A 25,727-nucleotide genomic window follows, 5' to 3' on the forward strand; every position below is an offset into this window, starting at 1 on the left:
CGAATTAGTGGCGCGGAGTTTGCTTACGATAAACGAGCACACGAAACGAGCTCGCGATTGCAAATGCTAGCTTAGAATAACGTACGTAATTTAGATATTCCATGAAACTTGCGAGTCTACAGAAACTGGCGGCGTCACGCAACGTATCAACAAATCGTGACCTCTTCACTAACATGGACTTTGACGCTGTGCATATCTGACTGTAAAACCTCGGTTGCTGCTGAAAAATGTTGATTTCAGCAATAGACAAAGGTTGAAAGTCAGCCAGTGAAATCATTTATTAAGGTATGTATATTAAAGTGAGGGCGTCGAACGCACTTTCATAATCTCTGATTACTACTAGTTTATGAATTTTGTTTAGCGCGGCAGAAGCACGACGTTTGAATCGCTGCCGTGCCAGAGTCGTGTAGCAAGGCAGACCTTTTCGAACTTAATTGTTTGCCGAACGTAATTCAAAAGTTTGATTCAGACGCCGTGCTTCTGCCGTGCTTTTGTCGAACTTAATTCCTAAATTTAGTTCGGCACGGCAGAAGCACGACGTCTGAACTGGGCCTTAACCCCTACGTTAGTGACAGTTCCACGAACATTGTTTGCTTTTCGGATTTTTCTATTTAGTACTTAAATTTCCTGTTCTCACAACAAGTTGTGTTCCTTTGTGTAATAATTATAAGTCACATTAATTTCCCTCATTTGAAATTTTATCATCTCTTTTGCGTTAATCCTCTTTATTAGAAAGTGTTTTATCCTTCGATCCACGCTAACTTAACTCGCGTTAATTCCGATCGACTACCCTCATTAGCATGAACGTTAATTTCCTATTAAAAGGTATATTGTTGGTAAACCAACAAGGAAATGCTTTCCACCGTTTTTGCTTGAGTATCTTTGGAAAATGTTTACTGAAATTTGGCCTATATATACCCAGCCCGTTTGGGGAGGGGTCAGGCTGGGAAACCCGAGATAGAAGGGGAGGGTAACTCTACACGAAGCGAGAGAACAGAGGTTACCAATAGGGGTTTCTAAGGCAGCGGGAATTGGGAGAAATAGGGAAATATTTTGTATTATTACGAAATATTTAACCGCCAATGAAGGGAAGGGCGGAACCTGTCGCAGTGAAAAGTTTAGACACCCTAGTCCCCTCTAACCCACCTGATTCCACCCCACTGGGTTGTGAGATAACCAACCTCGTCCTCAGGCCAGGGCTTTTTCCCCTTCATATGGCTTTTTGACCGGTACAGTTTCTCACTGAGATGATAAATCGTAAGCAGGCTTCGCCCTACCTAAAACTTCCCTCCAGTTATTTATTATTAATTGGTAACAGGACCTAGACTCCACTCAAAAGCTTCAGTTCACTAGGATAGAATTTATACTATCATGAAATATATGCAGCCATAGTACATAAAAACGAAAACCACGCGATTACACTACCAAGCTACTTGAAATATAATCACTTCTAACTCTCAAATGAAACAATACAGTCTGCACACTACAGTTCGAAAATTGAGTTACTCAGGGCCGCAGCTAGCTGGCGGCTTCAACGAAAGAACACAGCGAGTGCAACCAACGCGCAAGCAAACGTGTTTAACAGGACTGGAACGAGTGAAGTGACTCCATCTGCAATGTCCCATCCAGGAGCGGCGTATCCGATCTCTTCACGCTGCTCCACCATCCACTTACGAAGCGGTTCAAAATATTCAGTCAGCGCTCCAACATCCAACGTTTCACTTCCGGTCAGCTTCTTCAGGGCCTCCGGCCAAGGTTTGCTTTTGCCCATCTTCAGCATATCGCTAAAAAGAGAAGAGGAAAAGGATAGCACCATGAACAGTGAATCAGTACTACAGTATTACAGTTTTACAGACGCGACGAGTGAAAGATCTTCCCTCTTCACGCCTAAGAAATAGAAATGATGCCTGCATTTGACACATTTCCCAGCGCTCAACTCACACAGCCTGCGTTGCAGGAAGAGGTACGGTGGTACCATCCACGCTTTGCTTCCCCCTCCCCCATTTAACGCCTGCTGCACAGGCTCAACTCACCCAACTCTTTCTGTTTCCCTTTCTGCAAAGTCTTTGGCGCTCATTACAGTATTAAAAAGCTCCGACAAGGGATTCAATGGTCCTTGAACAGATTTTCTCCCCGCACCAAGAGACTTGAGTTATCTGTTGAAAACAGTAGTAGCTCCACAAATAAACTTACCCGATCTTCTTTCCTGCCTCCTTTGACTGGTAGATGGAACATGTATGTAAAGGTCCTTTAAAACCAGCTGCGTTACAAGCGGCCTTGTGGAACTGGAACTGTAGCACGTAACTCATGAAATACCTGCGCAAGGAAAACAAGAGGCTATTCTCCAGTCTGTCAATCAAGTAACGCCAAGCGAAAGCACGTACCCTTCCCACGCCCAAAATCACTACTGTTCTCAATGTAGGGTTTTTACTTTCACGAGTCCACCTCGTTAGCAGTTGGCTATGTTAGAAAGTCTCTCTGGCGAAATTCTTAGTTTCTCCACTCCGGATCGAGCGGTCCGGATTCAAGCCCTGCCCGATGTAACTGTGTTGTGCTCTTGGACAGGACACTTGCTTCTCTATGTTCAAGTTATAAATGGTAGCGAGTCGAACCTTGTTGAAACCGGGCTAAGTGCTTGCCTTACGGGCAAAATGCAGCTTATGAACACAATTCAACTATCATGTGTCAAGTGCAAATAATTCTAGACATTTATCATTGGTTTCCATAGTTTTACGGGCGCATGTCTGAGGGCTTGGAAATGGAAAATTTGCCAATGTAGCTCACGCAACTGGAGTATGTATGTAAGAAGCCGCTTTTGCTAATCAAAAAAAAAAAAAAAAAGAAAAAAAAAAAATAGAAATTACGCAGTTTAATTCACCGTAGCCTCTTCCAGGCGTTCAGTTAGTTGGGGCGCAGCGCGAATAACCGGCAAGCGAAAAAAAATGGGAGAAGCGTTTCTCGTGCCGCGCTTCTAAAGAGAAGCGAGATTTTGATCAAAATTGGAAGTTATAAAAAATGAAATTCAAACCTAATGTAGGGTGTGTTGGCAGGGATGTGGTACTTGCATCCGGGGTCAAAGTCCTTTTCGGACCGTTCTACAGGTGGCTTTATTCCCTGGTACTTAGTCCTCAGTTTCCACCACTCGGCATTGTAGTTCGCGTCAGTGATGGCCCCACTGAACACCTTCCATCGCCATTGATCGATCATATACCCGAACGGTAGAAAAGCGATTTTACGCAGCGCCATCTTCATTAGGGCGTTTATGTCTGATTCTGAGGACAAAAAACAGCAATTAAGAATGTAAAAAACATTGCGGTTCGAAGGAAGAAGGGGGAGGGGGCAAGGGGGAAGGGGGAAGGGAGAGGGGAGAGGGGAGAAGGAGGGGGCGACCTTGTGTCAGCCCCGTTTTCCCCCTCCATCCTTCCCATACACTTAAGTGTCTGCAGCGCTCTGTACTTCTGAGAGCCTGAAACAGATCATTTATTTTGTACTGTATTTCCTTACTCGAGTCATTGCTGTAAGCGTCCAACAGACCAATTTTCTTCAAGTGTTGTGGTGTATCAACCGACAGTGACATGGTGTCACCAACGGCCTCATGGAATCCTGGGTTGGCGCCAGTGCGGTACTCGAAAGGTTGATCCCAGTACTGCAAGTAATACTGAATATGGCCCAGCTCATGATGGGTGGTTACCAAGTCGTTGTGATTAATGTTGGTACATTGCTTGACCCTGTTAAAGGCAAATAACAATGGCTGAAGTTATAACGCTTCCAAAACAAACTGCATTTGTGATAAGGCAAAAACATGGGCTATTGGTCAAGAATGAGATCAAGATGGCTTGATACTATGGTCAAGTTCTTTTTCTGCGTGTTTGTTAACCGCGCTAGACGGAGTCGAGATCCATGAGCACGCAATACAGGTCAACAACAGATCGTTTTCACTGTCACGCAAAGAAAAAATAAATCGAAAACTATTCAGTGATTAAGTCAAGAAATTGTAATGTTATAGGAGATAAGTAAAGAAGACACTTTTCCAAGTTTTAGGTCTCTACGTTTTCCCAAACTTCAGATATTCGTCTAAATGTTTTGCGCCAATTCACAGAGCCCAGTATAGAGCCCCCATGTTGGTGTACCTCCGTGGCCCACCAATGTGGTGACAGGAAAATAGTGTAAACATATGGAACATACTTTGGCTATCTAGATGACTGATTATCTGAACTGAACCAACAAACATTAACACAAGCAATTTTCTTACTACTTTAACTCCTAAAACGGCTAAAACTCACGAGATAAGTGTATATTTCTGGACAAACGAGATCGTAGCTCTATGTCACCCACCGCCACCGCCACCGCTACTCACCGCGCTAGTTTCCAAACCCAGCACGAAAAGTTGTAAACAGAGATAAATTTAGATTCCCTTATGCCTAATGAGGCTTAAAACTTTCGTGGCTCTTTAGTTTTGGATTTTGAAATTTGATGACGTCACGTGAAAACGATTTTTTACCAGCTAAGTTCAACGCCAATGCGTTACGATGCATGACTTGTGACGAGGTGGTGGGACGCAACAAAAGAACGGTTAAAGGGAAATATACTCAGCTAAGCTCAATGCATCAGTCAATTCCAGCAGTGCCCATCCCCCACCCCCCCGGGCAACCGCGGGGCATTTACTCACGTTGTCAGTCCCGGGGATGGGGCATCCGCAATTATATCGCGGCCCGGGGGCTGGGCATTTGCGTACCCCGGGGCGACCCCCTGTCATTCGACACACGTGTTTTGGAAAGTGCCACGGTTGAGTTCATCGGGAAAGACGAGGCGTTTGTCGAACAATGTCTTGTCCGTCAGGGACTAGACAAACTTGCAGATGTTTTTAAAGGTATGTTTTCTCAATTTCAGATATTTCTTCATTACTTGTAAGCATGTAAATATAAGCGACAAGGTGAACTATATTTTGTTCATCACAAAACAATCACTGACGTGAACACGACTATTTCGCATTTCGCATTCAAAACTAGTCTAGCATTTTTTAAATTCATGAAAGTGGAGTTAAAATACTTAATGTTGGCGAATTCAAATGATGCGATCTTCAAGACAGATCTTGCGAGCTTAAAATGCAATGCATCATCATTTAAAATGTCTCGATTCTTCACAGAAAAAGTAGCCAGCGAATACAGGCGCCTATCATCGCTCGCGGCTGGGGGCACGTCCGCCGCAATCCCAGCTATCCTCCAGCAAACTGTTAAAAACAAATATAAAGAATTAAATATAATCAGAATCAACTAACACGTACTGTTGTCCTTGAAGTCTTACCATTACATTAAAATACTGAACAGTTAAACGTTTTATTCACTGATTAATAAGAAAACTGCAGAGGTGTTGGAAGGCGACGATCCCGAGGGTGGGGCATTTGCCCTCTTTCTTCGTCCCCACCCCGGGGCATTTAGACAGCTTATGTGTCCCCACCCAGGGGAATTTGCCCATTTTTTAAAAAAAAAATGCTAATGCCCGGGGGTTAGCCCGGGGGGGGGGGGGATGGGCACTGCTGGAATTGACTGATGCACAACGCTGACGTGATCAAGTCACTACGAGTACCTGGCGAGTAGTCACTGTTTCGCCTAGTCTGTCGAGCGTGACGCGAAACAAACAAACCGAAAAAAAAAAAACGAGAAGAAAAAAATGGCCGTCCGGACCTCTTCGTTAGGTAGACTATGAGTAGTCCCTCTTTCGCTAAAAATGGCCGCATGAAATCCTGGGGGGGGGGGGTGGGAGGGGGGGGGGGGACGAGCGCTTACTTTCGCGCGCTTCTTGCCCCAAATGGAGAAAGGACATCCACCTTACTTTTTTCGAAATATTCTGCAAAAGAACGATGACGGAGCAGCTATTCAGATTTAGCATGTCAATTTTAATTGGGAAACATCTGTGTATTGTAGTGAAACTAACTTTATTTAAACCACCAAATCGCCTTCTGTTTGTGCGGTTCGTTTGAAGATCGGGTATTTACAATGAATTTGAAGAAGATATCAAGGGTCAGGTCTACAAATGCCAAAAAGTATATTCCGGTGAGGTCTTTATTTAGACAATTAATGCCTTTAAAAGTCGAAACAAAGACCTTGCTTATATAAGATTAACGGCAAAAATTAGTCATTAACAAGGCGTGTTTAAACGCGGAACGAATGTGACGCACAAAATACATAAGACATTTACTTTAACAGCTTACAAGTCAGGAAATCAGTGAAACAAAGTTTGTAATTTTAAACCTTGTTAAGACAGCATTCTTTGTACATCTAAATGGTGTTTGTAAAGAAGGTCAATGATACGATATAGGTCTAAAACGATGGAATAAGCTCACTTAGTAACGGGTAAATAAAAAATAAATAACATTCTTCCACTTGGAATTTGAAATTGCACCTCTTTATCGACATTTCAAATTTTCTTTAAGACTTCTGTGGTCTGTGAAGCAGACAGGTTATAAGAAAACGCAGAAAACCATTGATTAGAATTACAATGCTTTTTGATGTATTACCAATTTCTCAAAAATAGATCTAAAACATATATAAGGTAATTAGCCTAGGAGAGCATCCGGTTTTTTTGGCTCTTGTTTCACGCGCCGAGAAAAAAACCCGGCAGGTGAAACAAGAGCCGCAAAAACCGGATGCTCTCTCAGGCTATAAGGAATGAGGAGAATTGAATATATGCCTTACCTTACGTCTTTGTTTATGGCGAAATCCCAGGCGGATGCGTGACAAATGACCTGACGGTCTTTCGGTTTGGTGATCATAGACTTTTCATAGAACGATGCCGGTAGCGCCTCGAGGCCGATCGATTGGAAAAACGAGTCCGCTAGTTTAAACATCATGGTCGCGTTATACTCTTTCTTGACCATGTTTGCGGTTACATCCAAGCTTGACTGATTTTTGTAGGGCTCGACCAATTCGTAAATATTCACCCAGGACTGGGCCCACATATTGCCGAGGAGATGCGCAGGGATGGGACCTTCAGGCGACATTTCTTCATACTTCTGGCTCAACTTGTAGCGAACATAAGCATGCAACTCTTGGTAGAGCGGTTTGAGTTTGTTCCAGAATCCCTCCACGATGACTGGCAGGTTGTCCACCTCGTACCAGGACCGCCAATACTCACCAATATCTCTCCAGCCATTTTCTTTCGCGCCTGTGTTCAACAATTCTACAAATTCCTTGTAGCGGGGTCGTAATTTCGGGCCAACTGCGTCTCGCCAGCCTTTCCAAGCAAACAATAATCGACTGTAGTCGCGCGATTTCGATAGGATCGCATACAGGTCAGGGTCTAGTTCTAATTGGTCCCCGTTTGAATCCTCAACTTTTCCTGTGCTGTAAATTTCCTCCATTAACGACTCGAGCATGGTGAGTTTCTTTAGAGTTTCCTCGTCTTTCGGTGTAGCTGAGGCAGTGATTCTCTTAATTTGTCTGGCAGTGTCGTAGGAAAGCTTAGAAGTGTCGAAAACGGACGCATTCGTTTGCATCTTCTTGTAGAAGGCTGAGAACGCTAAGCTCGCGTTAGTCTTGAGCGCTTTGTTGTAATCGGTGAGGTTTGTAGCGTGGTTCCAAGAGGCCACGGTCGACTTGTAGTCCTCCTGCGGTGTGATACTGTTGTATTTAGCGAGGAATTCCTTCGCGTTGTCTTCCTCTGCTTGATCAAGAGCAGCCTCGAGAAGAAACGGTCCGAATACCGCAACAAGGGCAAGGAAAAACGGAACTTTGAGCTCCATTGCGCTGCTTCTGCAAACGTTGACCGCAAAATCCGGGAAATTGAATTGGTGGGCGTTCCAGTGTATACAATAGGCAGGCGACGTGGAGATATCGCGTACCAGTACCCTTCTGTCAATTAATATTGAAGAACAGTCAGCGTGTCAAAGTGTCAGCTGTCATAATTCCGAAAGACTAAAGGACCCTTCCGAAAACAGCGACAAATCAAAATTCATGGTTCTTGGTACATGTATACCTTATTACATGAAATTTTCGCGACACGTTTATTTCGCGATTTTGGGCTGTGCATATTTCGCGACACTCAAATTCGGCGATTTTGGGAAAATTTTGTATTTTGAATCACTTAAAACTTCGCGTTTTCGAGCAACACAGCATTTATTTCCTTTGTAACTTAAACATGTCCTTGATTTAGTGAGCCGACTTTACCAAAGGTATAGTAACGTCAAGATCAACAGAACACAACGGGGAGACTTTCTCTTAATAACTAGTGTGAGCCACCTATTTTTCGCGTCATGCTATGATCGCGACTCTGATTGTTTGGTTCACTTAAATTTCGCGGTTTTTTAAATCGCGAAATTCGCGAAATTAACGTGTCGCGAAAATTTCATGTAATGAATCAAATCGAGCACAACGTCGGATGCTTCTACGATTAAGAAACAATGAAAATAAAGAGGCAAAACGAGATTAGTAACTATACCTCACTAATCTGTAATAGCCTGCGATGCTATTACAGACGCTATCGCTTTCTCCGGGGATACTCCCAGAAAAATTTGGTGGGGGAGTGCGGCCCGCTTCCCAAAACCCTTACCCTTACCCTAGTCAACTATGAAAAACATGAGGAGAATGAGGAAAACAATTAAAAAACGGACGTTTTTGAAAATGATGTAGTCACGGTATTCATGTGATTTCCTTAACCGGTTTTTCCTCAAACACTAATGCAAAATGACCGGTGATCGTTGCGTTTTTAAATTTCTCCGGTGTATTGTGGACGGAAAACATGTTTGATGCGTTTTCAGAGTGAAACCCGTTTTCAAATTACCCCGGCGTAGTGGACGGAGCCTTACATATAACGAAAATGGCGCGAAGGGATAAAATTAAAAAGACCACTTCGAGTTATGGAGGGCTCGAGTAACTGAGGGTAAAATTTCAATAGATGTAACAACAAATCCAGAAAAAAAAAACCGGAAAAAAAACACAATTAGGGTTCGAGTTGTTGGCGTCAGGTTCGAGTTAACGCGGGTTCGAGGTTTTCACCGGGGAACCAGCTAGACCCAACAATGTCGAAACAGCAGCCCAGTAACAGTTGCATCTTGGCTCTCAGTTTGGACTCTATCATGCCGTTGTTGCCTAAAGTTTTTTACGTGGGAAACAGCCTCGCTCAATTGAAAAAAGTACCCCTATCGGGCTTGGACCTCTCCGTGCACAATTGGGTCTCTCCTAGGAACACGGCTTAGTCTTCAGTATTTTTGGAAGCTATATGTCAGATTCTGTCATGTTGCACTGAGCAGATGAACCAACAAAGAGCACTACTTTCTCCTGCATCAACAGAGTGAAGGACGAAACTTTTTGAATTTAATAAGACTTGATCTCCGGAAATTTCCATATAGCAAATATGTCGTAGACAAACATTTCAATCACTCGAGCATAAAGACAATATGGTTAACAAGAAATCAGGGGCACCCAACGGATCGTTTCGGTAAATTATCTGTTCGGAAGGCCTTTAATCGCCTCTGATTTTCTTAAGAGAATTGTCACCTCGAACTTTCGTGATATGAGAAATTTTATGTCTGTTGTTTTCGGATTGTTAAAAATGTCGTTTTGGGAACCGAAAAAAGATCAGCTATCATTTTCGGAAAGGCGATAAGACCTAAGGTTTTCGGGAAATGGACAAAACAGCCCTAATAAATTCGAGAATACTCAAGTTCCCCTAGAATAACCGAACAGATGAAATTTTTTTGGCGCAACCTAAAATTAAACTGCAGAGCTTTAAAAGTACTACAGATAGCCTAAAACAGCGTTTAAAAGCATTCGAGAGAAAACGGTCGTTGCGTGCCCCTGAAGAGATGAAATAATGCGTATACGTTTGATTTATAATAACGGCTGATGATCGCGAAAACTCGAGAGATCACGAGCAGATTTGGAGAATTCAAAAAGCCAGTTCCCAATCAAGTGAAGCTAGTCAATCAGTTTGCGAAACCTTCTCGCGGTTTCAGACTCCAGTTTAAACGAAACGCTTTTTTAAAAAAGTGGCGAAATTTAACCGTAGCCAATTATTCAATTTGCCCCTAGCTGGTTCATGGTTATATCCAACACACTCATGGAAACTCCCTGTCTGTCGAGCTTAGCAATGGAGGAAATATAATTTTTAGTTTACTGTGAGGTGCCTCCTACATCCTCCTTTCTGTTAACGAATAAAATTTTCAGTCCGTGATCCATTAGTTAGGCAGCATTTTGACGATTCGCCAGCAAGTTCTAATTAAACAAAGAATCAACTTGCTATAGAATTTGCTGTTCTTTATACTATAAATTTGAATAGGTTTAGTTAGCATGTTTGGGCTTCTAAAAGCTCACTTACCTTTCAGTTTTTTTGCTTGTGTTTTCACTGATCTGTGGACACACTCGATGCTGTTTATACCCAAGCGGATGATATATTCATATCCGTGCCAAAAAAAAAAAAAAAAAAATGTATTAAAGAAGTAAATTTATGGACAGCTCTTCGGTGCCAAGGAATATCCATGACTGACCAAGATGTCGTTTCTCATTACTATTTTCCATAAATGTCTTGTACTGTTAGCTTTGAGAATTTAAGGGTTCATCAACACATCAACCGTATTTAACGAATTCTTTTTTTTTTTACTGTCTGTCAATGTATTGGTTTTGTAGCTGTTCTATGATAAGAACGCATGCTGACTGTCTTCTTTGACTGCTTAGAAACCGCTATTCCAAGACTGGAATTTTTAGTTCTTACAATTAAGAAAATGCTTTAACTTATGGGCTCGAAGAAATAAAATTTGATAAAGTTTGCTTTTTTTAACTGAACAAAATAAATTTCCTTTCCTGGTATATCGTGATAAGAAGCAAGCTAGTGGCAATTTTAAGAGAAATACAATGTAATTAAACTATAAGTAGAAATATTTCAAAAGAACCGTTTTCCATTGATAGTTTCATTGTACTATTGTCTGAGTTTGACATTGAGCGCCCGTAGAGGCCGGGCGAAGATAAACGGGAGGCGGGTGGGGTGGGGTGGGGTGGGTTGGGAACTGGCAGATGAGCTTTCCTGAAACACATATGGGTACCCGGATATTGGGCATGCGTAATGGCACTAAACTGCTCTCGACATTGTTCATAAACCATGTCTTTGATCCTTGTGGCGTCGTTCCCCGTTTTCGTATGATTTTCTGTGTTTTGGAGAGTGTTGAAAGGGATTACCCCCACGGGACTCGCATATAAAAGAACGGGGGAACCACGTCCTTTTTATAAGGGAGTCCCCCAGGGATTTTCGTCAATTTTTCGCGATCGCGTTGTTTTTCAACGAGTAAAAAGTATAGTAAATTTAAGTAAATACCAGCCGGACCGGACTCCAGAATAACGTATTGTGTTTAATCCTTTATCCATAACTTTTCGTCGGGATAGCATCTGGTATCTCTTGATTTCCACTGCTCACAAACATTCCCATGCAACGGCAGCGTTGAAGGCGGAATGCGCTAACGCTTATAATTTTGTCGCCCAAGGTCTCCGATACGCAAAACTTAGTCTGTCCACAGAGGTTCTCACTTTTTTGCCAAGAGTTATTTTTTTTCGAACGCGCGAGATTTACGCGCGAGAAAATTAAACTCTACAGTATTTTGATCTTTCCCCAGTCCTACCCTGTTGCGTTTTAGCGCGTGTATCCCACGCGCCGGGTTAATATTTTACTAAGCTTGCGATCTCGACGAACTCAAGACAAAACAGAGGGCCCGTTGACAGGCTATGAACATCTTTCCTGAATAATTAACAGTCATTCGAAGAACAGACGATCTCTTACACTTTTTCATTTTGGTAACAAGGCTTGGTCTTGTGTACAGCTGTACCATTCTACTTCCTGTTGGCTATGACCACTTGCAGTCTAGTCATACGTAACTTCCCTGTCTTGGAGCACCATCCATGGGTAAGGATTGACAGTTGTAAGCTACTCGGCGTGATGGGCATGAGTGAGTGAGTAAGTGAGACAATTGTTATCCCAACGTCACGCAAGTTCAAATTTAATTTTGTTTAGCTCATGCTTCTCCAAGCTTTTGACAGTTGTTCCCTTTCTCCAGTGCACGATACCGTGCCAGGTGGTCGCCTAAAGTGTGATTCATAAACGCTGAATAGTTCGAAGGATTGTAGGGCGTGTATCTTCGTCATATCAAGATCCTCTTCAAAACAATGCTTCAAAACGGCATTTTCTTAGCCCCCCCCCCCCACAAAAAAAGAAAAGAAAAAACATAAAAAAATAAAAAAATAAAAAAAAAACCATTTTACAGCCCCCCCCCCCACCCCCTCCAGTGTTCATGATCAGTGCGTGTATTGTCATGTGGAATTAAGAAACAAAACTCAGATATATTAAAAAAACACCACTATATATTTGAAATTAATACGTAAATACGTTTTCGATATTGAATAACCTAAAGCGTTTTAGTATAAATCTACTAGCGTTCTATCACGACTGCCGTTCTCTGATTGGCTACGCTACTCACTTTCTATTCTGTGATAGATAGTGAGTAGAGTAGCAAGGTGCCCTTGTAAACAAAATGACTGCCGCTTCTTGGCGTTTTCGAAGTGTCTGCGAAGAGGATTTAGATATAGTTTTGAACGAATAGTAGATTTATACTAAAACAATTAGATTATTCGCTCTCGATTTCTATGCGTGATAGTTGACGAGGGCGCAGTATTCGCCCCCGTCACCTTTCGCGATAGAAATCTCGAGCTCATAATCTAATTGTCTAATATAGTAAAGCGCCAGTTGTTTTGGAACATACAAAACTATCTTCCTGAGCAGTCAGAGAATCACAGTGAGACAAAACCAAACTGAATTTTCTACTCACTTATGAAGGTTCGGGTGGGGAGAAAGAAAAGCATATTATTTGTTGTGTCGATTCTTTGGAGCTTAGTAGAGAGCTTAAGCAGTGACAACGGCGACTCCGAGGACAAATTCAAGTTAAAAATAAAGTTATATTTTACCTTCAAATTTCACAATTGTCTAGATCTGTCCAGTGCGCCTACTGGTTTCAAAGGTTGCTCAAGTTAAATAGGTAACGCCAGCGTTCAATTCCAAATAAAATACGAAAAATTATCCGCCGTCGTTCGCGTTCTCCAAAATACGCAGAACTTAGTCATTTCACGTTGTTGTTTTGCAAAGGACGGCAAAGAAATGTACAAAGATTAACAACGCACGTGCACAGCTGTTGTTCTACTCACTAAATCTTTTGTTTGGTGACGTTCTCCGGTTGACGTTGCCGTCGTGGTTTGCTTAAGCTCTCTAAGTTTTGTTTTTAACGAAACTGCGGCGGACAATGCCAAGTTTCGCTGCTGCTTTCAAGGTTGATTAAACTGGATCAAAATGGCCGATTCAAAGGGTACCATGCCACTAAGTATTTTGCATACGACAAGCTTTCGAAAAGACTCCTACACGACTTGTTTCGTGTAAATCAAATCTAAATGCTTAACACTGCGTGTAATTACAACTCGACAGTCAAGTTACATATGGAGGTTACGTGAAAATCAAATTTTCCCCGTTCAAGCTGGTTGCAAAGCGAGTTACTTCATGTCCTCAAAGGAGAACATCGGAGTTTTCTGGGATTTGGACTGAAAGTGTCCATTTTAAAGAACCCAGTTTCAAGCAGAGTTAGCCGTTTGGTGTGGTTTCGAGACTGGAATATGTAGCTTTTATCTTGGATAAACAGAGGATTAATTCATGAATTATGTTAGAGAGTTAATCTCCCATATAGGCCTTATTCCTAAGGTAACCTTTTAGATCACTCCCGCTTTCAGAAAGCCCAGGAATACCTAGAAATAGACGATCATGTGAAACAAAGTTTGCTCATCCGGACAGTCCAGGCAGCTAATCCACGCAACGCGCGTGTAACATTATCCGCGGGAGAACTACATGCACTACATGTAAGAATAATTTGAGTGGGATTTAATTTGAACGAAGTACGTCACGGTTTGGCATCTTGAAAAGTTTAGCCTTAATTTTTGAAGTTCGTCGTTTGTAATCCGTGTTAATCTTCTCGATCCTTTAATAATCACCCTTGATCCTTTATGGTTCATTATTACCTGCTTAGTGTTTTTCTGTCTTGATAAAGTACTATTTTCAGGTTTCCTTAAAGGTAATTTTGTACATGATCAAAATAACTCAAAATGCCGTGACTGTCCTATATAAGGGATTAACTCTTATCTTCTTTCCTCTCTTGTTCGGATTTATCCTTCTGTGCTTGTGTCATTAAGCGAACGGTAAAACATGATAATTGACTTAGTAATAAACATATTTATATCTTCAGATGCATCTTAATATTATGCTTTAAAGTCAATGTAGTTAAAACGTCTTGATCCTTACAGTCATTCACGTTTTCAAAAACCAACAAGGACGAAAAGTAAAGCTATTATTAATGTACCAGCGGTGTTCAAAAACCAAGCATGCGCCGCTCCCTTAATTGGTTGGGTTGTTGGGCTATCAGTGTCCGGCAAAGTCGTTGGAATCACGCATGGGTCATACACAGGGCCGGGATTCTCAGGCCAACCTATTGTGTAATTCAAGGCGCATCTTTGGGCTCTTAGCCACAGGTACAGGGGCCAAAAGTACTCTTTCATGGGACCAACATCCATGGTCCTCCGGTTGGTGAGCTTTTCTAGGGCGTCGGGCCACGGCTTGCTCTTGCCTAGCTCGAGCATCTCGCTGGATGAATAAAAATACGAAGAAAATGAAACTGAATGAAATAAATGCAATAAGAATAATGATAATAGAAACTGCTTTGATTTCATTTTTGTTCCCAGACCTACTCGTCTTGACTAAAACCAACGAGGGCTCTGGAAACGAGAATGTCTTCGCCATTGTTCGACTCAACCCCAGTCCATACCTGATTTTTCTGCCCGCTTCGGTCGACTTGTAGATAGAGCACTGGTGAAGAGGGCCCTCAAAGCCCGCTAACTTACAGGCAGCCTTGTGGAACTGAAACTGTAGCACGTGACTGACAAAGTACCTGGGAAAAAATGCGACAAATATTTCTTAGTAAACACAGTTTGTCCAGTGACCGAGAATAATTACGTGTTGTTGATTTGGTTTGGCATAGAGGCTTGTTTTCTGTCATTAACAGGGAAACTGTTGGTTTTAATCGTCAAATTTTCCGCACGCCTAAAATGTCAAGCTGCGAAACTCATAAACATTAGAGGTTCGTAACATGTGCTGATGTTTGAATACCGGTATTCAATCCTGGCAGGAGCCACTCCTGATCCTAGACGATGCCAGAGGATTTAGGGAGGTGAGGGAACCTTTCAGTAGGCTAGGGTTCGGATCGAACGGTCTGGGTTTGAGCCCGAGCTAGGGCTCGTCACTGAGTTGTATTCTTGGGCGAGAAAGGGTAAGGCACTTTTATAGGGGATGATATAACATGTATAAGGGAAAGATTTCAATAGACCATATATTCGTATTCTCGGTACGGGACTGGAACTAGCTTGCAATGGCATGGAGGATATCCTTGAAAACAGATTGATGCAGGAGCCATGATCGGGTCCCCGATTATATCTCCTGATTGATGTCATTTACACTCGGAAGGACTAGCGTATCTTGCCTATTATCATCAGCGGTAGAGTAAGGAACAACTACATACCTTATGTACGGCACATCGTTTGGTATATGAAACTTGGCCCCAGGATCAAAATCGTTCTCGGACCTCACGACAGGCGGTTTGATTCCCTGGTATCTTGTTCTCAGTCTCCACCATTCAGTGTTATACTCGCTCGGTTTGATTTTTCCGTCAAACACGCTCCACCGCCATTGGTCAATCAAGTACCCAAACGGAAGAAACGCAACCTTTTCTAGCGCCATCTTCATCAGGGAGTTAAGGTCCGCCTCTGTGGAAATCAAGCAATTGTACAATGTATCATTATTGACGGGGCACCGCAATGTTAGGTGTATACGAGAGACACAATTATTATTACCCCGAAAAAGTGATAAGGGAGGATCAGGTAAGGCTGTTTCGATAAAAAAAACAAAAACAAAAACAAACAAAAAAATAGTGATTTATTGATTAGTAATTGTATTTGTATTCGCTTTAGTTAAGGTGATTCTCTAGTTTGAGGATAAGGAGATATTAAAAACGTAATAAAAAGAGGGGGTCACTGTGCTCGTGAGAAAAGGAGCATTTATTTCGCGATCGAGCTTAGTTCGAGGGAAATCTCTTACGTTTTGTATGCGCACGCGCTCATGTGCGCGCGCTAATGACGCGAAAATCGTGCGCAGTAGGAATGCGCAATGCAATACTACGGAATCACCTTAATTAGTATCACCCAACTAGTCGACTAATGCAAATCCTGCATTTTAATTGGCTACGCTACTAGAGGACTATTAGCAATAGTCCTTGAGTAGCGAAATTGGCGTAATCGAGCGTGACGCTTTCTTTCGGTTTATTCCCAAATAAATATTCCTTCAACTTGCATTTGCTAACTTTATTATTGCCTTGTCTGTCCGACTAGTCGGGTGATACTAAAACAATTAGACCCTTCGCCCTCAAGGGCGACGGGTCAATAGCCCATTCGGCTTCGCCTCATGGGCTATTGACCCGTAGCCCTTGCGGGCGAAGGGTCTAATTGTTAATTAGTCTATCGTATTGACACTGATTGACGCTGCACACGCAAGTGATGCGAACAAGGACTTGATTTCGTCGGAGACAGTAAAAGCATAAAAAAAAACAAACAAAACAAAACAAACAAAAACAAAAAAAACTGAACAAAACTGATTGGCCACGAAAATTGATCCATACTGCGCGTCGTTGGTCTCTGTTTCTGTTTGTGTGAAGCCTTGGAAGCGACTGGCTCATAGCTGCCGGAGCTTATCCAAGTTTCTCTAACATGAAGCAGCTAGGAGTATCTTTACCCCCCCTGGACGGGATGCTAGTCAATCGCAGGTCACTCCCCCGCAATTTGTTAGGTTTACCCATTTATACACCTGGGCAGAGAGAGGCACTGTGTCTTGCCCAAGAACACAACACAGTGTCCCCGGCCAGGGCTCGAACCCGGACCGCTCGATCCGGGGACGAGCGCACTAACTATATATGAGGCCACCGCGCCGTGTTTCTGTTTAGTTGCTGTTTTATTGATACAGTTTGATCGTGTTACGTATTTACATGCTACAATAAGCACTTCTTAAAGCCGTTCAAATGTTGCACCCCCTAAAAAAATACAAGTGTCGTATTACACCCCTACCTCCCCATAACGGCTACGTCTCGATAACGGCCACTTCCTTCTGTCCGCGAGGTGGCCGTTGTGGAGAGCCTCGACTGTACTTTCGTCAGATGTTGTTTGAACGATTGATAAGCTCACCTTCATCTTCGACATAATTATTCAACAGCCCAATCTTAACAAGATGCTGAGGTGTGGAGACAGACAGAGACAGGGTATCACCCACAGCTTCATGGAATCCTGGGTTGGCGCTATCGCGAAAGATGTATGGCTGGTCCCAGTAGAACAGGTAGTAGTAAATGTGACCCATCTCGTGGTGTGTCGTGACAAACCAGTATTCCGTGACTTCCGTGCACTGTCTGATCCTGGAAGCAAAGTTTTGTAATAATTATTTTTCCGATGTAGAAAATTACTTTTAGAATCTGAATACAGTTTTCTAAAGCGGAAAAGAAAGAACAAGTGGTAAATCGAAAAACAAGGATGGTACCCAGGTCCCCTGAGGTTTTTCTCCGCCGTCCATTTCTGGCCCTCTTTCTGTCACGCAAAGCTACTCCTGAGCGCGTAGCAGGCCGCGGCCGCGCGAACAGGAAGTAGTCTCTGGACTTTCCAGCTCGCTGGTCGCCAATACAGTAAAATTAAAAACCACGAGTAAGAAACTGCATTTTCCCAAGTAAGACTAAACAGGTTCTTACATAAATGGTATCTAACAAAAACATTTAGTCTACTTAGGTTCTTAAATGGGTTCTTATTTTCTTAGGAAAATAATTTCAGCATGTTCAGTTAAGCTCTCAAATTTAGTGGTTTTCAGCCTATACCTTACATAAAATTAGCATAAAAAGTATTTATTTTTATGCAAAAATGACTTTTATTGAAAAAAGAAGTGCTTACCACATAAATGGTCAAGTGGAAGTCTTACATTGTACATAACATTATATGCTTTCTCAGCATTAACAGCGTATGGTCCCAAACTTTTAACACAACTTAATGGGGTTAACCCAACTTAATGGATCAGCACTGGAGTGATCACTACAGTACTCGTTATATATACCTAACTTTTATATTTAATTATGTGATTTTGGCAATACTGTATTGTAATTCCGTTTGGGTACAGAACATTGGCATTCAATTAAAAATCTGAATGAATATATGAAGGTACCTGTTTTTCCATAAACAATGGCAAAATGCTATTTGTCCAATTTAGTGAATTTTTTATCTGTGATTCAGAAAATAAGAACCTGTTTGAAATTTCAGGCTCAACAGGTTCTTGTAGAGAGGGGGTCTAACTGACAAATTTTAGCCTAGCATGCAGGTTCTTAAAATCTAGGTTCTTACCCGCCCGTTTTCACTTTAGTCAGTTTTGAAGACTGATCGCGGTGCTATAAATATTTGGAGCGGTAATGGATATGTAGATATTTAGAAAATAGCCCATACCCGCGCCCTAATCGTGATCTGTCTGTGAAGACGATTTAGATAAAATTTTGAACGACTAGGGGATTTATGCTAAAACACTTAGATTATTGGATCTCGATTTCTACGCGTGATAGCTGACTCGAGCTGCGCCCTGGTCAACTATCGCGCGATAGTCTAATTGTAAAATAGAAACACTCGTGGAAGTTTGGGGGAACTCGAAAAAGCTGTGAAAACACTCGCCTGTCAGCCCGTGTTCACACAGCATTTCTCGTTCTCCTAAACTTCCGCTCGTTTTCTATTAAACAGTTAGATTACGAGCTCGAGATTTCTATCGCTATTCCGAGTCAACTATATCACGCATAGAAATCGAGAGCGAATAATCTAATTGTTATATTATAAATCTACTAGTCGTTCAAAACTCTATCTAAATCCTCTTCACAGACACCTGGAAAACGTGAAGAAGCGGCCGTCGTTTTTTAACAAAGGCACACTGCTACGCTACTCGCTATCTACCGTGAAACCTGAATTAAGCGGACCCCATATTAAGCGGACACCCTCTATTAAGCGGACAGCAGCTTGAGTCTCTAAATTTTCTTCCCACATTTACTGCAAAAATAAACCTGCATTCAGCAGACACCTCTGTTAAGTGGACGCGGACACCAATATTAAGCCGTTTTGTTGCACAAAACCTGCAATAAGCGGACACTTCAAGGGCCTTTAACTTCTAAAAGTTCAGTACAGGCACCTTTGACGTTGTTCAGCGATGTCATTTTAAAGCTAATTAGATGATTCCAGATTGATGCATTGACTGACTGGACATTGTGCTACAAGCAGTCTTTGATCTTACACTGTGTTACAAAAGGGTTAACGGTTAACTGTTATTGCTGAACCTGTCTAGAACGGCCACTAGTGAGGGTCCCAAGGATGTCCGCTTAATACAGGTTTCTGTACGGGGCCGCAAATGATCCCAGGACCGAAAATGATCCCGGACCGCAAATGATCTCCAAATTGAACCGCAAATGATCCCGGACCGGAAATGATCCCCATATTGGACCGCAAATGATCCCGATCAAAAAATAAGGAATGGGATGGATTGGCTATCTTTAAAACGGGGAACGGGGAATCGGAGAATCGGGGAATCGGAGAATCGGGGAATCGGGGAATCGGGGAATCGGGGAATCGGAGAATCGGGGAATCGGAGAATCGGGGAATCGGGGAATCGGAGAATCGGAGAATCGGAGAATCGGAGAATCGGAGAATCGGGGAATCGGGGAATCGGAGAATCGGGGAATCGGGGAATCGGGGAATCGGAGAATCGGGGAATCGGGGAATCGGGGAATCGGAGAATCGGGGAATCGGAGAATCGGGGAATCGGGGAATCGGAGAATCGGGGAATCGGAGAATCGGGGAATCGGGGAAACGGGGAAACGGGGAATCGGAGAATCGGGGAATCGGGGAATCGGAGAATCGGGGAATCGGGGAATCGGAGAATCGGGGAATCGGGGAATCGGGGAAACGGGGAATCGGGGAAACGGGGAATCGGGGAAACGGGGAAACGGGGAATCGGGGAATCGGGGAATCGGGGAATCGGGGAATCGGGGAATCGGGGAATCGGGGAATCGGGGAATCTGGGAATCGGAGAATCGGGGAATCGGGGAATCGGGGAATCGGGGAATCGGGGAATCGGAGAATCGGAGAATCGGGGAATCGGGGAATCGGGGAATCGGGGAATCTTTAAAATGGGGAATCTTTAAAAGCGGGAATCTTCAAATGGGGAATCTTTAAAAGCGGGAATCTTTAAAAGCGGGAATCTTTAAAAGCGGGAATCTTTGAAAGCGGGAATCTTCAAAACGGGGAATCTTTAAGAGCGGGAATCTTTAAAATGGGGAATCTTTAAAGTGGGGAATATTTAATAGCGTTATTCTTTACTGAAAAGTGAACGAGAATCTCTCACTTTCCCACCGGAAGCTATTTATTCTGTCACATGTATCAACTCAACAGGTACAGAGACAGTTGTGGAATTTATTCATTGTAATTTTATTGCACGCTATTAAAGCACATCGGTTTAGCGGGATAGTGGAGCGGTTCAAATCTCGATTCTCACTCTTTGAGATCCGCTAGACCGACCAAAGAATCGAACCGCCTGGATTTATCTTAACTTCGGACTGATTATCAGTACTAAACAAACAAGCATTTATATAAGCACTTTTCCTAGTGCTCTAACTTCTAAAAAGGCTCAAAATCATGAGATAAGTATATATTTTTCAACAAACTCGATCGTAGCCTTGTGTCATGCAACCTCCATAACCCTGAAATTCAAAATGCTCTGATTTCCAAACGAAGTACGCTAATTGTAAACAGATATAAATATACCCCCTGTTATGCCTGATTTCCCAGGAATTAAAGCCAAAATACGACCAAGGAAAAATTACAAAATAAATTTGTTTAAATTTCCAGGACTACACACTAGGTGTTTTACAGAGTGAGGAAGCGTTGTAGGCTTGTGGGTCTACTCAGGTGACAGCGCCTTCCTTAATAGTTGCTTCATGGTTAGAGTTTAGTTTAAAATTTCAGACGATTGGCGTTAATGGCTGATAAAATGTGATTTAACTATAACACCGAAATATCGATGTTTAACAAAGGAGGAGGATATGTAGCGTATGTTGCACTGATCATAATTTTACTGAGAACTGCAAAGAAATGCAAGCCAAGTCGTGTTTTGATGATTGAGTGGTGGTATTCATAACATAGTAGTTAGCAACAAAATTTAGTCGAAAGTATGAAAAGAAAAAGCAAGTTCTTAGCCATTATAATTATAAGATGGCTTTAATAAAAACATCGGTATTCACGTACGCCAATTCTCTATCCACACCATCCCACCATCCATGCCATTCCTTATTTGTTAGTCGGGATCATTTGCGGTACCTATCGGGGATCATTTGCGGTCCGGGATCATTTGCGGTCCAATTTGGGGATCATTTGCGGTCCGGGATCATTTGAGATCCTGGGATCATTTGCGGACCCGTACAGTCACTGTATCACAGAATAGATAGTGAGTAGCGTAGCCAATCAGAGAACAGTATTCGTGATAGAAAGCTAGTAAATTTACACTAATCACGGCACATGTTTCCTATTTCAGAAATATCTTACATATTTTATTTCCCAAGGGTGAACAACTCCGAACACATTGTTCGCGCGAGAAGCACGTAAGGACATAAACCTTTTTGGCGACTTTTAAACTTTGTGTTTGGGGGTGTTTGGGAGAGGCAGACGATAATCCGTGGACACTTTACCATGCCATGGAATTAAGTGTCTACTTGCAACAGAAAAACAAACAAAACAAAAATCGAAAGCGTGTTGGGAATGTCGCCATCACAGCCGGTCATGGCTTCTTTGTGGGAGATGTAACGTCAGAAATGCGAATTCCAACACTCAAAAACAATGTTATCTTAGGAAGATGATTTGCAACTGTGTTTGTTCTTTCTAAAAATAGAACAAGTTACTCAATCATTCGAGTGCCGAATGCAGCCCAGATGTGGAAATTCCCCAAAACATTCTACAAATAACTTCTCCAAGTTTTCATCCTTACACGAGAACTGAAGTAGCGCCATAAATGGTTTACAGAGCTTTACACTGAAACGGTTTTCACAGTCATGCGTGCGATTAGTTTAATAAACACAATGATTCTCGTTAGATCTGACAATAGATAATCCTTTTTATCTCTCTTAATCCAGCTGCCCGATTCCAGAAGATATGCTTTGTTTTTGGTTTCAATTTATGCACTCTGACCGTATTCTATCACCGCCAATTATTGCTAACCTCAGATACATACACGATGAGTTGAGCGATCAATTAAAAGTTTTAGAAGGCAAAAAAAAAAAAAAAACTTTCAAGAGCACGAGAATGTAATATTTAGGATAAATCATATTGCAAAATTCCAAGAGGAGGAGAAAAACGAGACTAGAACATTTGATATCGGCAGCCGGTCTTGATTACAGGAAACGGCACTTTTTCACACCACAGAACGAGACTTTGTTGCGTAATTTCTAATAAGACAAACAACAACTGAACGATCTTATCCTAAAAAAATATTCTTTACATACTCGACAACGTTAGAACTGCCGTTTCTACTGTAATGATTCTGTCGATGTCAAGTGTCGACTGACAACCGATAACCGCGTGTTGGACGCGGGAGCCCCGAGGCCGTCACGCAATTTATAATACACATGTTCACAAATTTGTAATATTCTTTTGCTTACCTCACGTCCTTTTTTCCATCTTTAGTCTTCACATACATGTCCCAGGCAGAGGCATGGCACTCGACATCTATTCCTTCGGGTTTTCTGATCAGAGATCTCTCCACGAATTTCTCAGGAAGTTTCTCCATCCCGAGGGACACAAAAAACGATTCAGTAATTCGAAAGATTTCTTCGATCGTATAGTTTTTGTCTTGCATGGCTTTAGTCACATCAAGACTTGAATTAACGCTGTATGGCTCGACTAAGGGGTAAATTTCCCCCCAAGATTGAGACCACATATTGCCGAGCAAATGTGCCGGCATCGCATCTTCTTCTCTTACTTGAGGGTATTCTTTGGCAAGTTTGTGCCGAACATATGCGTGTAATTCTTTATAAAATGGCTCTAGATCTCTCCAGAGGTTTTCTACGAGTTCTGGAAGGTTATCAACCTCATACCATGACCGCCAATAAGCGCCGTAGTCAGAGTAACCGTTATCTCGGGCTCCCTCATTCGACGATTTCACGTATTGTTCATAGAGCGGGCGAATTTTCGGACCCACCGCGTCACGCCATTCTTGCCACGCCATTTTCAACTCGGCAAACTTCCGTGAGGAAGCCATGATGTCAGTTAAATCTGGAGACAACGATAAGTTTTTTCCTGTTGCTTGGTCATAAACTTCAGTTGAACTGTAAATTTTCTGCATCTGAATCTTTAAGCTGGCTAGTTCTTCCCGTTTTTGCACATCCTTCAGCGTCGAAGACTCGCGAATGAGCTTGATTTGTCGCTGAAATTCTTCAGGCAAATCTTCCACGTTGCCCAGTTGGGAAGCATTCTTCTTAGCTTCTTCGAAAAATGTGTCAAAAGCTAAGCTGGCTGCTTTGGTGGCCGCTGCTGCTTCGCTGGACGAAAGATTGGTGGAATATTTCCAACTCGCGACCTCGTTTGCGTTCGCTTCTAAAGGTGCTCGGCGATTGAATTCGGTCAAAAATTCTTCGGCTTTGCTGTTCGACTCCGCCAAAACGATTTGCGTCAGGGCAATCAAACCAGCAAGGGCTACACGGAACATCGTACGGTAAACAGAAGATGCTAGGCTAAAAGCAGCTAAGACACACCACGTTGTAGATATGTAAACTGAGTTATGTTCTCATAAGCCGCGGCCTATGACGTTTCACTGATGAGTGAAATTGAGAACTTTGGCTATTTGACACCATATCAAATGTTGACTTTGGAAACAAACACGGGTTCTCACATATGTCATATATTTCTGCCGGCGTTTTAAAACAAAATATCCGTCCCAAGTGTGACATTTTACCGTGAAACCTGCGATAAGGCTTTCTTTTTTTCTTTGGCATGGCGAACGGGGGAAGGGAGAAAAAAAGAGTGTGGCAAGAAATTTTAGTGGGAGTTAAATTTTGAGCATCGGCTATCTTTGCACGAGGCTCATTTTTGCGATTGTAAATTCTGTTTTTTCTTGCTGGATATTAATTTTTTGCGATTTTCAGGAAGTTGCGTTTAATTGAAAGTACAACATTTTTATTTCTGTGAACGGAATATTTCGTAAAACATTTTAAAATAAACAGTAGCGATATTAAAAAGGCGTTTCGGCGACGACAACAGTAGACCACTAATCTTCATGAGCAATTTACAATCGTGTAAAGTAAGAAGTTTGAGTGCTTTTATATTTACGAGATGCTCTTATTAGCTTAACAAACTCAAAAGGAGTTCATATAAGCGAAACTGTTCACTTAGTTAAGTACATTATTTTGATTCTTACACCCCATTTTATCCTAATGTAATTTCACACTTTCATTTTATCTGGTACTACTATGCATTTGATAATGGTGACACGTCATGTTTTAATATCGCTACTGTTTATTTGAAAAAAAAAATCGTTTTCTTTTTATTAAACTGCATGCAATTGGCAAGTGAAACAACGTTCAGGTCTGAAATCACTCTAGGTCACTGATACATCTTGCATTAGTGTGAGTTACCTGTGATAGGTCGGCCATAAATAAGGTACAGCTTGATACATTGTACCTTTATCGTTTTATTTCTGAACGTTTCCAATTTCATCGTTCTGTCTCTGAACGAAAGAGACATGTTAAATCAATTTCACCAACAAGATTCTACATGTGGTTTCTGTATGTGTAATTTTGCCAGAGGAGTAAATTTTTAGCGTTTTTTTTTTTTTTTTTTTTTTTTTGCGGGAGCTTTTTTTTTTCGCGGATCGTTAAATAAAAAACCGCAAAAAACCCAGAAAAATTTCGTGCCTCACGGTAGTTGAGTTCTTTATCAGGTGGATCAGGGTGGTTCTACGCTGGGTACGAGAGGTTTTCTTTCGCGCGCGGTGGACGAAAATACTTCGCTTCGCTTCGGCGGCGCGGGTCACGATAGAGACATGACCGGACCGACACCGAAAACCGCGCAAGAAATACGTTTGGCACCAAGGGTACTCAGGTTACGCAACAGCCGAAATTAGAATATCTTCGAAAAAAAATAAATTCGGAGTATGAATAGAGATGAACCTACCTTGCTTGAGGTGTGTTTCCTTGCTTCTCGAGCGGTTTCTACGCCGATTTATGGCAATTTCATTTGAGATGTTCTCTGAGTACTCTCAGTATATCCTTTCCTTGGGGGGGGGGGGGGGGTGGTTAACGCCCAGAAAAATTAGGTAGGGATCTGCGGCCCGCTTCCCAAAACCCTTACCCTATCTATGACCAAAATCTGCGACATTCCCGACCTGACCGAAAATTCGAAATCCTATTTACGACCTAACCCTTAAATCAAAACCCTGTTTCAGACCCGCGTTATAATTAGTTCCCTGGTTCAGCCCAATGTTAAATTACCGTACATCATTTGTGAGGGGCTTTTGTTGATTTTGTTTTCGATAATGATGGAAAAGTGACTTCTTCTTAAAAACAT

The 25,727-nt window shown here is 42.2% G+C and overlaps 2 protein-coding genes across 2 annotated transcripts; both read right to left on the bottom strand.

Moving 5' to 3' along the window:
- Positions 1 to 1,267: 1,267 nt before the first annotated feature.
- Positions 1,268 to 10,438, bottom strand: LOC149109823 (angiotensin-converting enzyme-like). Its single transcript, XM_089293175.1, has 6 exons — positions 10,315 to 10,438; positions 6,696 to 7,850; positions 3,505 to 3,728; positions 3,029 to 3,272; positions 2,194 to 2,316; positions 1,268 to 1,784 (listed from the first exon to the last, which is right to left on the bottom strand). The coding sequence occupies exons 2-6, from the start codon at positions 7,739 to 7,741 to the stop codon at positions 1,532 to 1,534; spliced, it is 1,890 nt and encodes a 629-aa protein (XP_089149301.1). The 5' UTR covers positions 7,742 to 7,850; positions 10,315 to 10,438; the 3' UTR covers positions 1,268 to 1,531.
- A 1,883-nt stretch (positions 10,439 to 12,321) lies between these two features.
- LOC110049810 (angiotensin-converting enzyme-like) lies at positions 12,322 to 23,984 on the bottom strand. The gene is made up of 5 exons (XM_089293174.1): positions 22,826 to 23,984; positions 17,298 to 17,521; positions 15,587 to 15,830; positions 14,837 to 14,959; positions 12,322 to 14,655 (listed from the first exon to the last, which is right to left on the bottom strand). Exons 1-5 carry the CDS (start codon positions 23,869 to 23,871, stop codon positions 14,331 to 14,333), a joined length of 1,962 nt encoding a protein of 653 aa, XP_089149300.1. The 5' UTR covers positions 23,872 to 23,984; the 3' UTR covers positions 12,322 to 14,330.
- Positions 23,985 to 25,727: the final 1,743 nt, after the last annotated feature.

Source organism: Orbicella faveolata, unplaced genomic scaffold (genome assembly GCF_042242905.1).
Source record: "Orbicella faveolata isolate gen_17 unplaced genomic scaffold, um_ofav_v1 contig_25, whole genome shotgun sequence".
Lineage (NCBI taxonomy): Eukaryota > Metazoa > Cnidaria > Anthozoa > Scleractinia > Merulinidae > Orbicella > Orbicella faveolata.

Bases quoted from the DNA above. Each gene is read 5' to 3' on its own strand.
- LOC149109823 (XM_089293175.1), bottom strand. From the start codon at position 7,741: ATGGAGCTCAAAGTTCCGTTTTTCCTTGCCCTTGTTGCGGTATTCGGA. The intron at 3,273-3,504 runs GTAAGGAAATAC...TTTTGTCCTCAG, and splicing joins CGCTTACAGCAATGACTCGA to AATCAGACATAAACGCCCTA. The intron at 1,785-2,193 runs GTAAGTTTATTT...TTCTCTTTTTAG, and splicing joins GAGGCAGGAAAGAAGATCGG to CGATATGCTGAAGATGGGCA.
- LOC110049810 (XM_089293174.1), bottom strand. From the start codon at position 23,871: ATGTTCCGTGTAGCCCTTGCTGGTTTGATTGCCCTGACGCAAATCGTT. The intron at 17,522-22,825 runs GTAAGCAAAAGA...CTTTGCTTCCAG, and splicing joins GATGGAAAAAAGGACGTGAG to GATCAGACAGTGCACGGAAG. The intron at 14,656-14,836 runs GTATGGACTGGG...TTATTCATCCAG, and splicing joins GAAGCGGGCAGAAAAATCAG to CGAGATGCTCGAGCTAGGCA.